The sequence below is a fragment of the Pteronotus mesoamericanus genome, unplaced genomic scaffold, assembly GCF_021234165.1.
Source record: "Pteronotus mesoamericanus isolate MK-2021 breed Mesoamerican mustached bat unplaced genomic scaffold, CSHL_Meso_final contig_25, whole genome shotgun sequence".
Lineage (NCBI taxonomy): Eukaryota > Metazoa > Chordata > Mammalia > Chiroptera > Mormoopidae > Pteronotus > Pteronotus mesoamericanus.
The window spans coordinates 23,179,118-23,201,351 of record NW_026555105.1 but is presented as its reverse complement, the minus strand read 5'-3'; the positions used below and the strand labels follow the sequence as shown (position 1 = coordinate 23,201,351).

Sequence of the window (22,234 nt, the reverse complement as noted above, 5' to 3'; positions counted from 1 at the left end):
CTGGACCCTTCTCGCTTCCCCAGTTAGTGACTTCTGCTATCGTGAGATATCTTGTTATTCAGCTTCCTGTTCATTCATGTCCTTCCTGTGCCCTTCTTGTCTCCACCCTGCTGACTTTGGTCAGGCAGGCTGCCTCGTACCTAATTCTCAGGAGCTCACTTTGGAGATTTACAACATAGGCCTATATACCTAAACAATGTCTTGTTTTTCAGTGTAATACAAATAGAATCATAGTCTGTGTGTTCTTCTGGAACTTGCATTTTGCCCTTAATATTCTGTTCCTAAAATTTGTTCAGATTGTTGTACATAGCCATATAGTTCATTCACTTTCATGGCCCCATGGGTTTCTTTTATATGAAGATGTGCTGTTTATCCTTTTGACTCTTGATGGACACCTGGGTTTCTTTTAAAGGTTTTTGCTTTTGGAGACAGCACTGTTATGAACATTCTTATGTGTGTCTCCTGGTATACATGGCACCAGGAAGATGCCTTACAACCTGTCTTTCTTGATGTATTGTTAAAGAACAAATTCAACTGAGTAAACGTGAAGATGTACTTGGCTTTATTCAGCGACCTATGAATTGGATAGCATCCCATCTAGCAACTGGAAGGGTGCTCTGATGAGTTGTATAAAATGAAAAGTTTTTATAAGTAGAAAGAGGGTGAGATTAAGAAGTTAAAAAAGAGTGGATTATTTTAAGCAGACACCTTCCCTCAGCAGGTCTTATTAGGCAGATTACCTCACTAATGGTCAGAAATTCCAGACTGGTTTAAAATTCTACTCCTGGAAGAAGCTAAAACTGCAATTATGTTAGTTATTAAAGTATGGTTTGGTGACGTGGGTTAGCAAAGGTGACTCCATTTTAGGTTGGTTATTCCTTTTTTAACAGCATGTAAAAATATAATTGTCTCTGTTGTCTCAGTCCCCTGATGTTCCTGTTCCATTTTTGGCTATTCGCACGGACCAGCATTGACATCTCTGGATAAGTGATATGTTGTCCTTCCCTGAATTTTCATTGCTTTTTAGAAAGAGGAAGGGAGAGAGAGAAAAACATCGATCGGCCACCAGGGACTAAACCTGCAACTTCTCTGTTCCAGGTCAATGCCCCCACCAGCTGAGCCACCCAGGCCCTGCTGTCTTCTTGCTTGCACTTTTTCTGAGCAGAAATCTACTGCCATTCTTATCTTTGTTCCTTTCTGCATATGTTTTCTTTTTTTATTCCAGATTTTTTTTTTCTATCAGATTTTAAGCAATTTGATTTTTATGTGGTATAGTTTTGGTAAGGTTTTCTTCATGTTGCTTGTGCTAGGGATTCATTTAGCTGCTTGATTGATAGATTATAGTTTTTTCAAATTTGGAAATTTTTTGGCCATTATTTCTTTAGTTTTTCTCCTCTCCTTCAGAGACTCCAGGTACTTATATGTGGCTGCTTGAAGTTGTCCAGCAGCTTCCTAATGCTCTGTACAATTATTTTCAATCATTTTTCTTTTTGTGTTTTACTCTGCATAGTTTCTATTTTTATGTATTTTAATTACTAACCTTTTCCATTGTTGTTTTGTTTGTTAAATTAACATTTGTTAAGTGAAGCTCAGGGTGCCAGATGGTAAACTAAGTTCAACAAAAGACCACAAATGAAGTTGGAATAGAGAAGTTTAATACTCATAGGTCCTGGAGGAGGTACATGGCATGCCTTGAGGAGGTCACACAGGGAGAGCAAGGCAGGGCGCATGCCTTTGTTAGAGTCCACGGTTGGAGTGCTTTGGCTAAGGCCAGATTGGTTAGTGCAAACCAAAAAGAGTGGGTTTTTAGTAAGCTCCGTGGGTCTTATCGAAGGGGCGCATAGGAGAAGTCATAGGAGGCAGGAGAGACTTCTGATCACTAGGGCTGTTGGGGAGCTCACAGCAGGAACTTACATTTGTTTGGGACTCTGCAGGCTGTTATCTAGGACGTGCGCTTGCACGAGGGGGCTGCTGTCAGTTAAAGGACCCTGTAGGCCTCTTGACCGAACAAAGTGGACGCCAAGCCAGCAGTGCTATGGAGTACTTAGCTAAACTCTAAACAGTTGTCTAATGTCATTTACCTCATCCAGTGCATTTTTCTTTTCTGACTTTGAATTTTTTTATCTCTAGAAATTTGATTTGGATTTTTTTTACCTCGTGTATCTCAAGTTAACATGATTCAGTCTTGTAGCTTCTTGAACATATGGGATACAGTTATAATAATTGTTTTAATATGGGTTGTTTTTTTTTTTTTTGTCCTAGTTCTATATCTGGGCCTTGCTTTTAAGCTTTATTAGGCAGGAAACTGAGCAGTATTTAATTTAGGGCTAATTTTAACCCCCTACTGAGGCAAAACCCTATTGAGTACTCTACCTGATATCCCTGTGAAGTATGAGATTTTCCATGTGGCTGGTGGCAATGGGCAGAAAGCCCAGTGCAACAAGGTACGGGTTGTGGGTCATTGTTGTATATAGCAATATCCAGTTTTTCCAGGACCACTTTTGAAAAGACTTCTTTCTCCTTTGAATTGCCCTTACATCCTTGTTAAATATCACTTGATCATATATTTACTACTACTCCAGGCCTCAGTGTATGGTTGACATTCAAACAGCTTCTTCAGTCTCCCTGTAGTGCTTTAGAGATTTTATGTTATTTTATTTTCTATTGATTGATTTTAAAGAGAGAGAGGAAGAGAGTAAAGAGAGAGAGGGACATCAATGTATTGTTTCACTTATTTATACATTCATTGATTGATTCTTGTGTGTGCTCTGACTGATATCGAACCCACAACCTTGGCGTATTAGGACAAGGACCCTTGCTGCTTCTTGAGTAGTAATGGGGAACATTCTCTCACCTTGGGTTTTCAGACTCACAGAGTGGAGAAGGAATGACAGAGCCCATCCACTAAGGGCACCAGGGATGAGACAAGGAGCCAGGAAGATCTCTTCAGGAGCTGGCAACTCCAGTCACAGAGAAAGCCCGGCAAAGGCATGTCCCTTCAGACTGTAGGCTGACCGTCATGATCCACGGCAGATGCAGAAGTGTTATTACTAAAAGTGGATTAGGATCTAAAAGACCAGCCAGGGCACTGGCACTGTACCACCCAGTAAAGCCACTGCAGTTATCTCATATGTGCCCTGAGAATGGTGACAGAGCTACTTACTGCTCCCAGAGCCAGACCGAGGGGTAGCTGTACTTGTACTAAAGCCATTTCTTGTTTACAGAGTCTCTCCTGGGCCAGGAGTGTAGTGAGTGCTTTTCCAGCAGCACCCTGTAAGTTTTTGTCTTCTTCTTTAACACTTCATTTTGAGGTTTCAGAGTCGAGAGAGAGAAGTGCTGGAGGGGTGCCCTCCCTGGTCTGCCTCTTTCCCTATTTTCCCAGTGAGTGCTCAGAATTTGCTAACCCTCGAATCTGTGCTCTTTACCGGGTGCTTTGGGAGGATTTCGAGGCTTGTCCAGGAGTGCACTGGACTTGTTTCTGAGACACTTCACATTAGAGGTACACAGGAGGAGGGTAAGCCCAGGATCTAGAAGGGTACAGATACTAAGCAGTTGGTAGGGGAGCAGTTTCTACCTCCTGATGCTTGTTGACTCTCTTTTCTCTGTAAACAGTTGGTAAAGTCACCTTGTTTTCAGAGAGTGTTGAAGGCCTGGGCTGGGCCTTAGGAGAATTGGTGGAAAGAGTTGGGAGACAGCAGTGGATGGGCTGCTGGGCAGCACTGTGGGCTTGTTGAGGTTGAGGAAGCAGAGAAAGCCCATGGTGAGATTAGCCACACATAGGCTTTGGAGAAAGCAAAAGTGAAGGGGAAAGAGGAGAGAGAATTGAAGGAGCCCAGCGTAGTACAGTGCCTTGGCATCAGGCAGACCTGTGTTTGTACCTGGCTCCACCATCGAGTAGTTCTGTGACATCTGGGGAAATCTCTCTAAACTTAAGTTTCCCTATCAGTCCTATAAGAAAAAGAATACTTTATAACTGTGAAGGAGGCCATTGTGAAGATGGAAAACTATAATGCATATGACATGCTTGATACACAGTAAAGTAAAATCTGTTCCCATTTTTTCCCCTGACAAAACAGAGCTTAAAAGTACATCCTGTCCACCCTGGCTGGTGTGGCTCAGTGGATTGAGTGCTGGCCTGTGAACCAAAAGGTTGCCATTTTGATTCCCAGTCAGGGTACATGTCTGAGTTGTGGGCCAGGTCCCCAGTTGGGGGCGTTTAAGAAGCAACCAATTGATGTTTCTCTTTCTTTCTCCCTCCCTTCCCCTCTCTCTAAAAATAAATAAATAAAATCTTTTTTTTTTTAAGTCATGTCTTTTAAAAAAAAGAAGAAGAAGTAGGTCCTGTCCTGGGGAATCTGCCTTGGAAAGTCATAAGTTTCTGAGCAACAGGAGAAAATAAGAGGGCTGGAGGCTTTGAAGGCTCAGTGACATCAGCAGATAAAGTTTTAGTAGTAAGATAGCTGAAAGGGATGGATGGATGGATAGATGATAGATAGATAGATAGATAGATAGATAGATAGATAGATAGATAGATAGAAAGAAAGAAAAGAGGGTGCTAATTTCAGAGACTAGGTTCTAGAGCTGAAGATTCTAGAGGTTAAGACGTTCTGGGTGCTGCTTTATTGCTGTGGAGCTGGGATTGAGGAACAGTGAGGCCAGAACGTGACGTGCACCATCCCCTGATCTTTTAGAAGGAAAGAAGGAAAGGGAATGTTGGCTTTGAAAGAGAAGACTGTGAGCACAGTAGAAGGCTGTTGGAGATGTTGGGGACTGATTAGAAGGGCAGCAGATGTGAGCAGCGAAGGAAGAGGAGGGGCTGTGTCTCTTACAAAATGAAAGTACTGTGCCAGCATGAAGGAGAATGGTCTGGGAGCAGCAGTGAGGAACCTTGGTGTTGGTACAGGATAAGGCTGGGGCATGAGTAGCCACTATTCAAGAGAGCCCTAGGGCAAGGCTGTGTATAAAGGAGGCCTTGTTAGACATAGGTGGCTTACAGGGCTTGAACCTGTTTGCTTCAAACAGGTTAGCTGGTCACTGGCTGCTGCCACCAGAGATGGTAAGGTTGGCATTAATTCCCTCTGGCTAATCATCTAGTTCTTTCATTCATATGCAGGCTCCATACCGTCCTCTTTTACCTAAAAACTGTCTCCATCTTCTTTACTTCTCTCATTCCTATTAACACGCATACACAAGCACACACACTCACCAAGCCTCTCTCTGCCCCCTGAAACCTCACCACCTCAGATGTCTTCAAAACTTGCGGTTTCCAAAATTCTTCATCTTGGCCTTTGCTCTTGTCATTACAACCTCCAGGGCTGAGAGACTGCCTTCCTAAAGCTACAGCTCAAGGAATCAGATAAGACATAAATGATAGTGTTCCCAAGCCCATGCCTTAAGCACCAAGAAGTACTTTTCTTCTCTATATGTGAAAACAGGGAAAGAATTATGGGAAGAGAAGGGATCTAGCTTGTACCAGCTCCAGAAAATGACTTCAGGGGTCTTATGGATGTTCTGGGTGCTTAATTTGATTTCCAAAGCAAGCCCAGGCCCACCCTTAACCCTGTTCATCTTTTCTGTCCATCTTTCTGTGGTCTGCCCCCTGGGTCCCATACTGAGCTATTCTGCATGACCTTGGCCACCCCAGAAACAGCAGCTCTTCTTAAACCCGAGTCCTTGTCCTGAGGAGCCCACGTCCAGTGTCCACGGCTCACCCACTTTGCTTTGTGAACTACAGAACAGCAGGCCTCTAGTGTCTGTCGAACCCAGTGATTACCTAACTCACATGTTCCTTTGCTGGAAACAGACTCTCAGGCTCCCTTCATTAGTTCTTCATCTGAGAGCCTAGTGCTCCTTCTTGAGCCTTCAGTGAGGGATGTGATCTCTTTAGAACTGAGCCAGCTTCTGCCAAAATAGGAGAGAGGGGCACTGTAAATTCAGTAATGGAGCAGACATACTGAGCCTTTCTTAGTGTTTTCCTGGAAGATACCCATATGTGAATGTGAATTTTCCTCTCCCCATCATCTGATAACTTACTCACTTGTTTTTTCTAATTCCTATGCAGAGATTATTTCTGATGCCTCATTTCTCTCTGAGGCTTTAGGAGGACACATTGGCTTCTCCAGAGCACAGGGCTTAGAATAAAAATCATGCAACTGAAGCCCTACAGATACTGTTCACTAGTTACCACTCTGGTGTGCGCTGGTACCTACAAGAAGGACTTTGGAATCTGGACCCCCGGATCCAGCCCTACAGCTCTGACCAGCTCTTTTTTTCCTTCCAGGAAAAGTGTATTTCTTCTCCAGTGGCCTTCTGTTTTCTCACCGTCATCATGGAAGTATCATCATTTCCAAGGAACATGTGAATTCCATTTCATTCTACGATGGGGTAGGTGTTCTGCCAGTTCATGGCTTTGGTGTTCAGAAAGACACCCACTCTTCTGAGGGCACTTAACTCCCTGCCCTCACTCGGCCACCGTGGGATAAGATGTCTGGGCTCAGCACTGCCTTGACAGCAGGCAGGCAGGGGGACCACGGAGAGGCCCGCCCACTCTCAGGGCTCTGAGCCCCTTCCACATTGCTGCTCTGTAAAGGGCTCAGCCAGAAAGGGCTTCTGGGCTGGCAGGGCCAGCAGCTACCCTTGGCCAATTAGCTCATCCCAAAGAGGATCAGAAAGTAGGCTGAAGGAAGGTCTCCTCCTGCCCAGAAACACAAACTCACCGAATTAAGATCTGGAAAGAAGCTGCTTCCTGTGACATTGATGGTGCTCCACTCACCCATTAGCATGGGAAAGAACTATGAGTGAGACGGACAGGAAGAAAAATGGCTAACTTTCCCCATGAGGACGTGGCCGTACCCCATCCTGCATTCAGATTAACCTCCAGCTGCGTGAAAGTCCCACCCCCAGAACTGTGCTTTACCTTTGCTAGTCTGCACCAACGCTTGCCTCTTCCCATGGGGAAAAAGAGTAGTTACGAGTTTCCTCTAGCCTCTACCTCCTGACCAGAGCACATCTTATCTCGCAGTGTGACACACAACCTCAGCCTCAGAGCCAGCTTGTTTGGGAGCCAAGACAGAGAGTGGGGGGGTAGTTTCATCACATGGTCAGAAAATGAATTCTGTAAGCAATTCTTGAAAGAATTCTTTCTCCCACATAGAACCTGCTGCCTTAAAGGCTGCTCAAAAGGCAGGCAGACCAATAAGACAGAATGGATGAGCCTACAGGTGAAAGTTTTGATATTAGGTTAAAGAGTCTTACAACACTAGGGAAGAAAGGATGGATCATTCAAGTGCTGGGACTAGAAGTTAGCTAATTTGGGGAGAAAATGGAGTCATACTTCATATTAAAAATCAAAATAAACTTCTTGACAAGTTAAAATTAAATACTTTAAAATTTTACAAGTAGAAAGAAGAATATAAAAATGAGTATTTATTAAACCTTTAGGGACAGGAAGACTTCTAGCTTAAAAACTTCCTTAGATAGAAGAAATTATAAAACTCTGTCAGATTAGGCCACTTACAGATTTCTAAAATTTTTGCTCATAATTTATTCAGGTATACTTTACATACAATTAACTGTATCCATTTAAAGTTTTGACAGATGTATGTACTCACGACACCGCCATCACGATCAAGACACAGAAGACTGTCCTCACCGCCACAGAGTCCCTAATGCCCTTTTGCAGTTCATCTTTCCCTCTTTCTGGCTTCAGGCACTCACTGCTTAGCTTTCTGTCACTTTAGATTAGTTTGAATTTTCTAATGTGTTATATAAGAAGACATTATACATTCTGTAACCATTTGAGTCTGGCATTTTTCACTCAGCATAATGATTTTTAGATTCATCCATGTCATGTGTAGCAGTAGTCAGTTTCTATTAATTGCTTTATTGCTGAGTAGTATTCCATCCCACAGATGCAGCATAAAATTTATCAGACTAAGTAATAATTTAAAACTCTAAAAAGTATCTCAAAAAGAGAATTAAAAAACAAAAATTAAGCTGGGGGAAACATTTTTGGTGGTTAAAAAAAATGAGTTAATATTTCTTTTCTATGAAGAGCTATATTCCTTAACATGAAAACACCGCGCCCCAGGCCAAGAGTGTTAGAAAACATGAGATTAGTTAACAGATGCAGTCATACCTTGTTTTATTGCACTTCACTGTTTTTGTGTTTTTTACAAATTGAAGGTAAGATCCTCCACAAGCAAAGATTAAAACTCGCCTCATCACGATACTCACTTTGTTTTGGTGATCTGGAACCAAACCTGCAATACCTCTGAGGCACGCCTGTATGTGAAAGCCCATTAGAAACAGCCTCACACTACCATGCATGACAACAAATTAGCATACATAAATAAAAGGTACTGTTGGCAGAGAAATGGAGTATTATAAATGTCCAGCCATAGGGCACTTGAGAGGAGGGTAGCTGGCCATCTTTGCAAATGTTTACAGATAGTTTGCAACAACAACAACAAAATACAGATAATTTGTAACAACATGACAGATGCTAACAATAAATTAAGCTTTAAAAGCAAAACACAGAACTGTTAAAAAAAAAAGAAGAAGAAGAAGGCTTCCCAGTGCCTAAAGAAGGTAATTCAATGAATGGATAGGAAATTTTAAAAAATTTTAATGAACATACTACATTTATAATGAAAAATTAAATGTTAAAAAAACCTTTTCCTCTAAGATCAGGAACAAGACAAGGATGCTGGCTTTTACCATTTCTATTCAACATAGTATTGGAAGTTTTAGCCAAGGCAGTTAAGCAAGAAAAAGAAATAAAAGGCATCTAAATTTGAAAGGAAGAACTAAAATTATCTTCACGGATTATATTAAAATCTTAAAGAGTCCACAGAAAAACCTGTTAGAATTAATAAACAAACTGACAAAAGTTGCAGTATACAAAATAAACAAAAATTCAGTTGCATTTCTATACTCTAGCAGTGAACAGTTTGAAAGAGATTAAGAAAATGATTTCAGCCCTCGCTGGTGTGGCTCAGGGGATTGAGTGCTGGCCTGCAAACCAAAGGGGTCACAGGTTTGATTCCCAGTCAGGGCACGTGCCTGCATTGTGGGCCAGGTGCCCAGTAAGGGACGAGTGAATGGCAACCACACATTGATGTGTCTCTCCTTCCCTTTCTCTCCTCCTTCCCCTCTCTCTAAAAAACCAAATAAATAAATAAAATCTTTTAAAAAAGAAGACAACTTCATTTACAATAGTACAAAAAGAATAAAATACTTACGAATAAATTTAACCAAAGAAGTGAAAGACTTTTATACTGAAAACCATAAAACATTGCTGAAAGAAATTTAAAAAGACATAAATAAATGGTAAGATATGCCATGTTTATGGATTGGAAGACTTAGTATTATTAGAAGACAGTACTATGCAAAATGATCTACAGATTTAATGGAATTCCAATCAAAATACGAAAGGCATTTTTTGCAGAAATAGAAAAACCCATTCTGAAATTGAGAGGAGTCTCAGGGAACCCTTTAATCACCAAAATAATCTTGAAAAAGATCTAAGTTGGTAGGCTCACACTTCTTGATTTCAAAATGTAATACAACCTATAGTAATCAAACAACAGTGTGATATTAACATAAGGTCAGATATATGGACAAATGAAATAGAATAGAGAACCCAGAAATAAACCCCCACATGTGTGCTTAAATGATTTTGACAAGGGTGTCATCAAGACTATTCAATGAGGAAAGGACAGTCTTTTCAACAAATGGTCCTGCAACAGTTGAATATCCACATGCAAAACAATGAAGTTGGACTCTTACCTTATGCCATATACAAAAAAATTAACTCAGTGGAGCATAGGACTAAATGTAAGAGCCAAAACAATTAAACTCTCAAAAGAAAACATAGGAGTAGATCCTTGTGACATTGGATTAGGCACTGATTTCTTGGATATGACCCCAAAAGCAAAGACAACAAAAGAAAAAAATATATAAATTTGGCCTCATCAAAATTAAAAACTGCATCAAGGGGTACTTATCAAGAAAATGAAGACAGTCCATAAAATAGGAGAAAATATAAATTTGATAAAGGATTAATACCCGAGGAAGAGTTTTGAGATGACACTTTTAAGGAAAAAACCCTTGTGCTTCCTGTATCTTGTATACCTGGTTGTTGGAAGTACATCTATAATTGAACCCCAGTAAACTACATAATGAGAAAATAATTGCACTGAAATCTGTTATATGTGTCTGATAGTAGTTGTGGAGACTGGTAACATGCAAATGGTTTTTCTCACTAGCGCTCCCTCTTTTTCTCTCAGGATTCCACCAGCATTGTTGCTGCCCTCCTGATCAGCTTCAGAAGCTCATTACTTCCTCATCTCCCAGTTCATTTTCATGGTTCAAGCAATTTTCTGATGATTGCCCTTTTCCCAAAATCAAAGATATACCAAGCATTTTACTCAGAGGTAATATCAGTCATTGGCAAAACTACTATTGTTTCCCTAGCAGTGTAGGTGGTAAGGCAGTGCCTCCGGGTTAACAGTGAGGTGATGAGGGGGAGGACTGGGAGGGCTGGAGAGGGTGGGCTGCTTCTCGTCCCTTTGGGTCCTGGAATGGTGCCTTGCCATTGAGGGGTGAGAACCTAAAGGAACTGAACAAAGGGCTTTTTAGCGGCTAAGAAAAATCTTCACTGTCCCTTTAAATCCTAATTAAACTCATTTTCCCTTTACTTGGTTGAATCGATGGGCCCTACCTACTGTTTCAGGGATTTCTACCGCACCCCAGGTTCTGTCCCCCAGTGCTTCACAGTCCCTGCCCTTGTGAATGGTCCCACCTGTCAGGCTGCATATTAAAGGCACTCGGCACAGATCGTATGAGTGAGGGAGTTTACTGAGAATTGTACAACCCACTTAGACACCAAGCAGGAGGTAAAGTCAAACAGATGGCTGGCATTATGGCGGGTGGAAATGCTTGAAAAGGTGTGATTGCAACAGCTTGTGAGAGGACAGTGTCTGTCCCTCAGGACAGGTTTGCAGAACACGGAGGAGGCAAGAGCTGGCTTTGGCTGCACATGGTGTCTCGGGCCAGTCTGTGTCTCCCTCTTACTGCCTGCTGGTCCTTCCTGCCTCCTTGTGCTTGTCCTTTAGACCAGGAACATGGAGGCAGCCCTGTAGATTCTCTTCAGCCAGCCCTCTGCCTCCACGGGAGCTGCGTGCACCATTCGTTCTGCCTCGCCCTACCACCAGTGAAGAACATGCCCCTTCTGCCAGAACGCCGTACCTGATACCTTCCTCGTGCTTCCTGGCCTCTGAGAGCAGAATCCCTGGGAGAGGAGCCCAGAAAGATATTCTAGTTTTAAAAATTCAGAAGAAAATTGCTTCAGGACTCTAGTTTTGAAATAAACTTATTTGTTGTTATCGTTTGTACTGACAGCCTAGGTTTTCAACAACCATCAAATCCCCATGTGGGTTCCATATCCTGTTGTTGGGTTTAAAGTGTTCTTTGCTCAAATTCTGTTTTGTTTAGGTTTTCTCCCTCTGGCAACAGCAAGCTAACTCAGGGCTGTCTTTAAAAGTGATCCAGGAAGATGGATTATCTGTGGAACAAAAGAGATTGTAAGTGGTTGCCGTCAGTGTTTATGCTTCCTTAAGCTGTGCATGTCTGCACTCTCTGCAGGGTGACTTGTGTTATGTAACACAGGGGTCTTGGTTTCTAAAAGGACCGACCCACTCATTTTTAGTGCTGCCAACTTAAAGGTAGCGTGAGCCCTTGGGGAAAAGAAGACAAGAAAGGTGAAATGCACTAAGAATCAGAAACCTCTGATGTTACCAAGAGTTTCAGGATGACCTTCCTATGTGGACACACTAGTCATCGCGCACTAATGCCACATTTTATTTAAGTCAGTGAGATGCTTGTTTTGGAAGTGTTGACTTTGTCACAGGATTCTGGCTTGAAAGCATCGGAACAAGTTATGTAAAGTTTGTGTGCTGTAAGGGGATGGAGTTCTGATTTGTGTGCTTTTGATATTCCAGACACTCCAGCGCACAGAAGCTCTTCAGTGTCCTGAGCCATTCTGCCAGGGAGAAACAAAGTCCTCTAAAGCTACTCTCAGCCAAACTTCCAGACCTGGACTGGTGAGCTTTGGCTTTCTGTTTATAGATGTTTAATGTTCTGGCTTTTGAAATGGGAGAAATGTCAGTGTTGGTCCTTTCTAAGCTCCTTTTCCTTTATAGCTTTTTAGGGATCATTGTAAAAGTTAGTAGTGACACACCATATACAATTTTATTCTCTAGAGAGAACCTCTCTAAGGTTTCTTTTTTATTAGTTAAAAAAGGAATTTCTCATGTGAATGGACACATTCAGGCAAGTCTGTTGATGCTATTATAAAAGCATTGTCTTTGTTTTACTAGGTTTCTCCAGCATTTCGCCATCAGCAGCATTAGTCGGGAGCCTGTGATAAGGACCCATCTCCCTGTCCTGCTCCAGCAAACTGAAATTAACCCTGCTCACCAAGTAGAAAATGACAAGGTACAGCAGCTCACCAAATCTGCTGGGAGTTCATGGGAAGAGAATCCTAATAGCGTGCCTTCGGCTATTCTGTGTCAGTTAACAAAAGTAGCTCAGGCGGAGTCCCTTTTATAAGACTCTCCCCCATCCTTGGATACTGATGTAATGATACACATGAAACTCACTCTTTGCAATGCCGGTACAGGTGTCTGCTTTAACCCCAGCCAAGCCCCCTGGCAGCGATGAAGCTCGGGCACCTTGCCCGGCCCTCCCCTTCCCTCTCCAGGCCTTTCAAGTGCTTGCTCAGTGCTCTCATGCTGTCACCTCTTTCTGCTTGTGACAAGGCTTTACCTGGCATTGGGTGACACATTCAGCTTAATGCAGGGATGGGCCTTGTTAGTTGGGCCTTGCTGACATCACCAGGGTAAGGTGATACTCTATAAATATCGCCTTCCCAAGAGTGGATTTTAAACTGCACTCGCCTCACACTCTCCCCCTCTTAACCCCTTCCATCATTTCTTTGGAACCATATGTCTTTATGTGCTTAAAGAGAACATTTATTTTTGTGCAAACTGGAAGACACTCTCTACAAAAGAAAATAGAAGCACTAAGCCACCAGAAGCCTCATTTTTCCTTTAGGCAAGAGTTTAAAAATGAAAGTGCATATTTGTTATATTTTGTTAAAAAGGTGCTTTAGGACTGGCCTTAAAGTAAGAAGGTGTCTGGCTGTAAGCACATGTGCTGTGATTTGAGAGGCTGAGGCCTGGGCACTGAGAAATAGGTACCATGGTGGGGAAATTTGGATGGAGGAAGGATAAACAAAAAGTCAGTTACATGGAGTACGCCCCACAGGGACAGAAAGGGATGCAGAGTAGGGGCCTGGTCAGAGGGTAGTGGGAGAGCTTCTGGTTCCCAGAAAGAGGACGGATCCATGGCCACCTCTCTGCTGATGTGACCAGTTCCAATGATGAGTGCCACCAAGCTGAGCTTTAATCTGTTATTTGTGACTAACTCAGACTAAAGTCCAGGCCTATCCCAGTGTCTTGTGTATTGTGATAAAGTGCATACTTAGAGAGACCCTCGCCATACTATGTCTTTTATTACCTATATCCTTCAGCAACTGCAAGGTTCCTTTCCTCCCCTGCTTGACCTCTTTTTTGTCAGTGAATTTCTTCAAGTTACTTTACAGTATCAGCCTGCAGAGGGCTCTGTTTTCATATGGTTGTGTAGTAAGGTTAGGGCAGTCCAGCTTGGCTCCTCTTCTCCCCATCAAAATTCAAAGGACAAAAGGCCACCACCAGCCTCTGCTTCTGGGAGTTCAGTTCCTTGTCATGCTGGGCAACTTTAGTGTGTAAGCATTTCACAAAACCCCCATGTGTGGACAGTTTGCTCTCTAGAGGCCAGTTTGAACATAGCAAAGAGGATTGGAACCGGCTCTGAGCTGAGTTGTAAGAAGCTGCACCTGCATCCCAAACCAGTTTTTAGTATGTAACGTCCTACAATGTATTCTCCTTGCAGCTCTCAGGACCTCTCCCCACTAATCACTTTTATTAGAGCAAAGTATATAAAACAAAACCAAAAACCTAAAAAAAAAAAAAAAAAAAAAAAAAAAGACTCAAATGCTTCCTACACTGGCCCGTTCCCTTAGCTCGGGCTGTGCGGTGCGGAGGGCGGGCAGGCAGCCCGACAGAAGCATGTCCGGCGCCACTCGTCTCCGCTGAGGTGGCTGTGCCAGTCGAGCCCCTGACGTTTTTGTCCCAGACCTCCTTTCTCCCTAGGATTTTTGTTGTATTTTAGTTAATCCAGTCACAGTCTGCTCATGGAAATTATAACAGTAATACAAAACTTAAAATGTATTTGCTCTGTGCCAGACGGTGTTCTAAGCATTTTCCTTATATTAACTCAGTTAATCATCATGCCTACCTTGCAAGGTAGGTTCTGTTGTTAGCCCAAGATCGCATAGCTAGTGAGTGCCGGTGCTGAAGTTCAGACTCACAGAACCGGGCTCTGTAAGCCTGTTCTCTCTCACATGCTGCCTCCCAGTTCTGTCACAAACCCACATGGCTTTTCTTTCATGTAGGTCGTTATCAGCATTGTAACCGGCCTCCCAGGATGTCATGCTAGCGAGCTCTGTGCTTTTCTGGTCACTCTGCATAAGGAATATGGCAGGTTGGTATCGCTGCTGTCTTTGCTTTGGGGAAAGGGACTCTACGTCTGGGCCTGCCTGTGCACTGGGAAACCTTGGACATGTACTGCCCTTTGGTGTAGTTGGTATCAGTAAAATAGTCACACTTATCCATTCATTTGATAACATTTGTACTGAGCACTTCCTGTATGCCAGGCTCTGTTCTAAATTTGAAGCACATATGAACAAAACAGACTAGAAAATCTCTGCTCTCGTGGAGCTTATGTTCTAGTATGGGAAGACAGTTAACCAGATAAGGAAAATAGTATGTCAGCTAGTGAAGAGTGCTGTGGGGAAAATAAAGCAAAGAAGTCTACAGGGAATGCTGGGCTCAGAGGCTGGGGGAGGGAGCAGGGGTTCCAGCTTTGTATTGGGTATTCAGGGAGACCTCCCTAAGAAGGGGACATCTGAGCAAGACCTGAGGAAATGAGGGAATGAGCCCATGGATATCTGGGAGGAGCCCGGTGGCAGCAGGACCAGCACAGGCAAAGGCCTGGGAGTGTGCCTAGTCAGTAGGGCGATTCAGGACCAGGGCGGTTAGGACTTGGGAGGTGGTAGATGTGAGCCTGCCCGACCCCCCAGAGGGCTGTGTAAGTACAGGTGCAGCTGGGACGTGTTGTCTCAGGTGAAATTGGGAGAGTCATTCATTCCTCACTCCACCTGGCCGGCAGGATGCTAAACGACCCTTGCTGACTGAACTGGGCATTTAGTATGTAGTCAGCCTACCTCAAAGTGAGGCATCCTGCAGGAGGCTGTAGAGGTGTTGAGAAGACTGCAGCCACGTAGAGGTTTGGGAATTTTGGGAGGGAGATTGTGGCAGCTGAGGAGACAAGTGTTAGATGTGAGGGAGTTACTGGACCTCCTTTATAAGTACTGAATAGTTAGCCAGTCTTTTCCTCATTTCCCTTGCTTTCGTTCTGTAAGCGTTCAGAATTCTTCAGTCTGCCCATTTCTTATTCTCAGCAAGCATTTTACTATGTACCAACATTGTATTGAATGGCCCTTCAGGGAGTAATTACCTGGTCAGGAGTCTTTCTCAACTTTGAAGTCTCTGACCTTTACTCCTGTGGCAAGGAGTTTCCTGTCAAAAGCTTCAGTGGTTGTGGTTTCAAGATATGGGGTTCCCCACCCAGCCAGTGTCTTCTGCTTGTTTCTGTGGTGCCAGGATTGCTCTCCTGTAGGGGTTCACTGGGCAGAACGTCCGGTCACATTTGAATCCACCAGCTGAGTCTAAGGGCCAGGCCCTCAGGTGGCGCCGCACTGAGATTACCTTTGCCATTTCCAGGTGGATGGTGTACCGCCAAATCATGGACGGCTCTGAATGTTTTCACGCTGCCCACTTCCAGAGGTACCTTTCCAGTGCCCTGGAAGCCCAGCGGAATCGCTCTGCCCGCCAGTCAGCCTATATCCGCAAGAAGACGAGACTGCTGGTGGTGTTACAAGGGTAAGCGCTGGAAGCCTTCTGGGGACAGCGGGGTAGGGTGGTGACCTTACCACTACTGTTATTTAATGTGTGGCTGACGTGGGGCACAGAGCAAACGCCACTCCGAAATGAGCATTGTCTGCGCTACGCAGAGGCCTTAAATGAGCAAGGATTCCTGTTGTCATCCTGTGGCCTAGAGTAGCTCCTGTAGCTTACACATAAATTTTAAGTTTGGTTTCAACATCATAATATCCCCTAAAGGTGGGGAATTAGGGAGGAGGTTTTCTGAGTAAGTTTCTTTGATAATTCTTATAACAGTAGTGGTCCCTAAGCGTCTTCCTTCACCATGTAGGCAACGGAGTGTTATCTGTTTCAGTCCTCCCCGCATGGCGTTGCCGAGATGGCCCCCATGCTCTGAGCCTCGAGCCCCACCATCCTGAGGATGGCTGGTCCACGAGGGTTTCCTGAGACTCTCAGTGAGGAGCTTGAACAAGGAGTTCCCTGGGAGGCCAGGTTCGACAGTATGTACCACTGGTCCGAGCACCATGGCTGCAAGGAGCTTTCCTTGACCTCTTGTAAGGCCTTCCAAGAAGGAGCCCCATGCAGGCCCATCACCCCCTTAGCCCAGAGGAGAATGTGCCAGAAATGCAGGTGATACTCTTCACTGCTGGTCATAAAGATTTTTGGCATTTCTCACAAAGTGCTTTTGTGCTCTGCTGTATTTTGTGCTTATAATAATGAGTATTTGCAATTGGCTGATTGTTTCCAGTAACGAACATACCCACACGCAAAGCCCTGTTTGGTCTCCCGGGTATGATGGTGAGAACTGGAAGAAAGCCAGGTCAGTGGTCCTGAGGCAGGAAGTGGGCTGGGCCGCGCACCCCGCCAGGCCTTGCTCTTCTTCAGGCCTCGTTCTCGCCCCTGCCCTGGGCTTTCCTCTGTCAGCCCCTTGTCCTACTTGTGGGCTGAGGTTGGAAGCCACAGAGCAAGAGCCTGAGTGTGAAACTGCTTGTTTTCTTTTGGTTTTTTTCCGTTGCTTCAAATGATCAAAAGAACAGATTGGCCCCTGTCAGAGTTGAGAGTCAGTGAGGGTATGGACCTGGAGTCAGATTTGGCAGTTTAATATCCTGCAGCTGAGGTTATTTTCATCTTCTGTCACTTCAGAGAGCACCGCTGACTCCTTGTCTCTGATTGTACAAGTCTGCGAAAGTGCCAGCTGTCCTTGCTGCTCTGGACTGCAGTGACGGGGATGGCCAGCCCACTCTTGTCCTCTCAGGCTCAGACTTTGCCCAGTCACAGCCCCAGGATTCTACAGACCTCAGATTTCCTCACGGACTCAAGCCAGGATGATCAGCTAAATGCTGTGGCTCTCACTGAGACACTGGCCTTACAGGCTGGGCCCATTCTCCTGAGGATCAGCAGGGAACTTGTGGCAGCCTCCTTTTTGAATGTCTGTCTCCTTAGGGCTGGACCTTCGAGCCCAGAATTGAGATTGCTGGTGAAGGGTGACCCCAGAAGCTTCTCAAATTGAAAATTTATTCCTTTAATATTACTTTAATCTTCATGTATAGGATTCTTTGAGGGAAATCTGTGGTTAGGGTAGTTTTCTCTTCCCCCTACAATGGCCTGGTGCCATTTGACTTATGGCACGAGTTGGGGGCAGCGGTGTTGAGTTTTGAGATCAGGTAGAGCTATTAGTTGTTGCTGTAAAAATTAATGTATTTTGAAATGATGAAATTTTTTAAATGGAGGACAGAACCGTGGTTGCCAGATGTGAGTGGGGGATGGCAGGAGGGAGGGAGGTATAAAACACATAACACACAAATAAGTAAAGCTGGAGAAATCTCAATTTTAAGGAATTTGTTTACCCTTTGGTAGGTTGTAAAATTATTCTTTCAGTTACCTGCATTTAAAACAAAGCATCTCTCGCAAAACAAAAATTGAATTAATTTAAAACATGTGCCCAAATTGTAGGCTTAAATTGAAAAATAAAACAGAGCCCAAAGGACACTTGAATATCTGTTATTTCAGAGGAAAAAAGTTCAAGTCCTACTGGGCTTTTATTTTGTTTTGTTTTGTTTTGTTTTTTATCTTTAATAAAGAAAGTACTGACAAGAAAGAGGCAAACATCAAGAACCAGTTTTTTGCCTTCATCATGCATTCGGGCAGTTTAGCCAAAGTGGCCGGATGCAATCTGGCACCTGGGATAACCTGCTTCCTTCTTGGGGGGAAGGCTGCTTCCTCCTGTTTGGAGGCCACGCCCAGGATGATTACTGTAGGGCAGGGGCTGGAGAGGGAGGCAAGGTCTAGGAGGACCCCCTTAGAGGTACAGTAAATGACACTTAGGGCCTCCGGTCTTACCACAGTGGCTCTTGGCTGCAGTGCGAAGATGCATCATGTAGATGCCTCGGATGCATTGGCCTCACCAAGGAGCCTGGGGCCTGTTTTCACTCTTAACCTTTTGTATTAAAATAAAAGAAGATTAATGGAATGCTCTGAAACCCTGGGAATTCCCCAGTCACACTTCCTAAGGGTAAACCTGTTTTATTAGAATGACCAAAATCTGCAGGGCTGGCTTGTAAGTCTTTTTTCAGTCCTTTTTTACCCTAAGAAATAAGAGCCTCTATAGGCTTATACCAAACATAGGGGGGGAAAAGGCTCCAAACACTTTTTTTAAGAAATAAATCAGGGAAAAGCTGATGGGAACACTTAACCAAAAGAGTTAAATCTATTAAACATGATCACAAAGAACCCTGGCAGCTGTGGCTTCGTGGATTGAGCACCAGACTGCAAAGCAAAGAGTCGCTGGTTCGATTCTCAGTCAGCGCATATGCCTGGGTTGCGGGCCAGGTACCTGGTGAAGGGTGCACAAGAGGCAACCACACAGTGATGGTTCTGTCCCTCTCTTTCTCCGCCCCTTCCCCTTTCTCTAAAAATAAATAAATAAAAATCTTTAAAAAAAACAAACTATGACTACAAAGAGATTTGAGGGCAGTGTGCAGGCATCGGTCCTGCTTACCAGGTGTGCTTAAGGGGCTGGCAGTGCAGGCAGTGTGGGGTCTCTCCTGGCATCCAGGCCGCCCCCACACTGTAGAACCAATGAGAAGAATCCCACATGGTTGTACACACACTTTCCTAAGCATGGAGAGAAGCCTTCAAGAAAACCAGTGAACAGAGGACTCTCGCTCAAGGCTCTCTGGCTGCCAGGTCTTAATGGGGGAGCTGTAGAACCTAGCACACCCTGTTCTTTACTAAAGCACTGCAGGTTTGTAGGGACCGAGGCAGACCTGCTGTGGTGGGGGGTGGGGGGCACTAAAATTTTAATCTAGGATAGGGCCCAGTGCCATTTTACCGGTCAGGAAAATGTAGTGACTTGGGAAATGGCTCAGGCAGACTGTAGCTATCCTATCATCCACCACAAGTGGCCTCCCTAGGACCCAGGCCTGTCCCTCTGCAGAAATGGGCCTTTTGGTCCATAGGCTGGGTCAGTTGGGAAAATGTTCTCACAAGGTGAAGGGGGCATGTTCCCTCATCGAGTGGCCATGTATCCACCTGGGGTTGGGTGTCCAGATCATTCATCTACCCTGCTTTAGGCACCATAGGTTACAACACTCAACTACCTTCATTTTAACTACAGAGAAAGACTAAAAACAAATACAGAAAATACAGAGTATGTAGCTGATGTTCAGTGCTTTGGAGAAGAATTGGGGGCAGGGGCAGCTTGGCCCAGAGAGGGGGTTGCTGTATCACACAGGCCGAGTGAAGTCAGGAGGACACCTCCCTCATGAGGGAGAGAGAGAGTAAGCCTTGCAGACATCTGAGTGAAAAGAGCATCACAGGAGAGGGGACAGAGAATACCCGGAGGAAGCATGCCTGGAACATACAGGGAAGAGCCAAGAGGCCAGAGTTGTAGGTTCAGGTAAGGAAAGGCATAGTAGGAGAGGAAACTCTTTTCTGCAGTGTGGGGGACAGACCTTAAAGGGTTGTCGGGCCACCGTAAGGACTCTGGCTTTCACACTGAGTGGGATGGGAGCCATCCACTCAGTAGCTTAGCATGATGGGATGAGTACGATCCCTCTGGCTTCTGTGTTGAAAACAGGCTGGGGAGAGGCAAGGACAGAAGCAGGGAGACCATTGGAGCAGCTGTGGGGCTGATCTAGGCCAGAGGTGGGAGCAGTTTGGACTCAGCAGTAGTGTGGGAGTATGAGCGGTGATCTCATTCTAGTTCTGTTTTGAAGGTTGAGAAAAAAATAGTCGATGATGACTCTAGACAAATCTTTTGACCTAGCAGCTGAAGGAGTGGAGTCTCCTCTGCTGAGAAGGACAAGGCCTGGGGGAGTTGGATCATGAATGTACTAACATGAAAATACCTAATTGGCTCTGGACATCTGGAGTTTGGAGGCAGTTCCAGGCAGGAGATACAATGAAAGTGTATTTGACTTGTGTCTGCTCACCTGGAGGGGTCCCCGATTATCCCCCTTTCTTTCTTGCCCACATGTTCTGTGAGGTGGAAGGAGAGGAAGAGCTATTTTAAGAAAAGTAGACCAATGGCAGGAGCTCCTAACTCAATCAGAAAACAGGCCTAAGGACACCAAGCCCCAGAGTCGCCTGTGTGGGCTTACCTTTACCCTGGGGTGGGGGGGCGGGTTACTTCTACCCAATCTTGCACCATTATGAGGACTAATGGAACTCGGGAATGCAGAAATACTGTGGACTCCAGTAGCTCTAAATCGTGAAGTTGGATGACCCCAAGAACTCAATCCCAACTCCTCATTTTGGTTTTCCTACCACCCTTGCTCACTCAGCCACTTAGCATTCTCCTCTTCCCTTGCCCCGCTCTCCAGCCCAGTCAGCAAGCTAACCATTCCCATTTTTTCCCCCAGCTACACAGATGTTATTGATGTTGTTCAGGCCCTGCAGACCCATCCCGACACAAATGTCAAGTCCTCCTTCACCATTGGTGCCATCACGGTGTGCGTGGAGCCTCTGAGCTGCTACATGGAGCACAGGTACACACTTGGGACCTCCTGCAGCCCACAGGACATGGTGGGTTTAGTGTACAGAAAGCGATTTTCTCCCACTCACTAGAAGGAGACACATCTTTATGTGTGTTTGTCTTTTGAAACACATCAGTTTACTTTATATAAGGTTTCAGTTGTTCTTTGCTTAGCTCCAGGTTCTCAGAAGACTCCTTTGGACTGGCAGCCTCTTGCCACTTTTGTGTACTGGAGAGTTGCTTGCCTAAGGCAGTGGAACTTGAAACAGCATCTCCCATAAAGAAATGCCCAAGCCAGCCTTTTCTTTTGTCTTATAGCATAGGAGAGGCCTGTGTCTCAAGGCCTTGGGGTATCTCACAGCTGTTTTTTCACATGGTTAAGCCATCTTAAAGCCATTCTACCTCAGTAAATGACACTCATTTCACTACTAACACGGGAACTTTTTTTTTTTAACTTTGGAAGTAATATAACAACAGCAAAGAAAATTTTGGGTAATAATTCATCTATAATCCCACTAACTCAAGGTAACTATTATAATTTTTGTGAATTCCTGTCTGATTTCTTTTTGTGCATGCGTTTTTACAGATGTGATATACGTATAGTTTTATATGCATTTTCTTAGATAAACATAGAAATGTATTATATATGTTAACATATGTATGTTCTTGTATCACATCGGTAAGTACATTTTAATTAATTATATAATTATTATGTGTGTGGATGAACATAATTGTCTTAACCATTTCTCCACTATTAGTTGCACAGGACGTCTCCAACTTTTCACTATTATAAATAATGCTGTGGGAACATCTTTATCCATATAAACTTCTCAAATTTCAGATTATTTCCTTAGAATAGATTCACTGAAGTGATACTTACCACACAATTAAATGTATGGTAAGATTTATTACTTTTTATTCACATTTCCAAATTGCTTTTTGAATAGGTTTTACAGTTTACACTGCTCCAGAGGTGTCTGGAAGTACCTGTTTATCATGAAGGCATTCCTCAGTGGGGAGAGTTTCAAGCATTGAATTGTCTCCTCATAGGGCTATTTAACTTCCTCTCCCTGTAGCCTAGTGGAATATATCCTAGGTCTGTAATCATGTGGTCTTTCCATCTAGTCCTTATTATTATTATCTCCTGGCATTC

At 44.1% G+C, this 22,234-nt stretch overlaps 1 protein-coding gene across 1 annotated transcript in view; it reads left to right on the top strand.

The window, feature by feature from the left end:
• Positions 1-22,234, top strand: part of DNAAF9 (dynein axonemal assembly factor 9) — a 120,556-nt gene that overhangs the window by 73,570 nt on the left and 24,752 nt on the right. The window contains exons 21-28 of the mRNA XM_054573974.1: positions 6,281-6,384; positions 10,290-10,436; positions 11,497-11,585; positions 12,003-12,104; positions 12,381-12,498; positions 14,558-14,646; positions 15,948-16,106; positions 20,969-21,094. Of these exons, the coding sequence (XP_054429949.1) occupies positions 6,281-6,384; positions 10,290-10,436; positions 11,497-11,585; positions 12,003-12,104; positions 12,381-12,498; positions 14,558-14,646; positions 15,948-16,106; positions 20,969-21,094 (934 nt within the window). The remainder of the gene's footprint in view (positions 1-6,280; positions 6,385-10,289; positions 10,437-11,496; positions 11,586-12,002; positions 12,105-12,380; positions 12,499-14,557; positions 14,647-15,947; positions 16,107-20,968; positions 21,095-22,234) is intronic.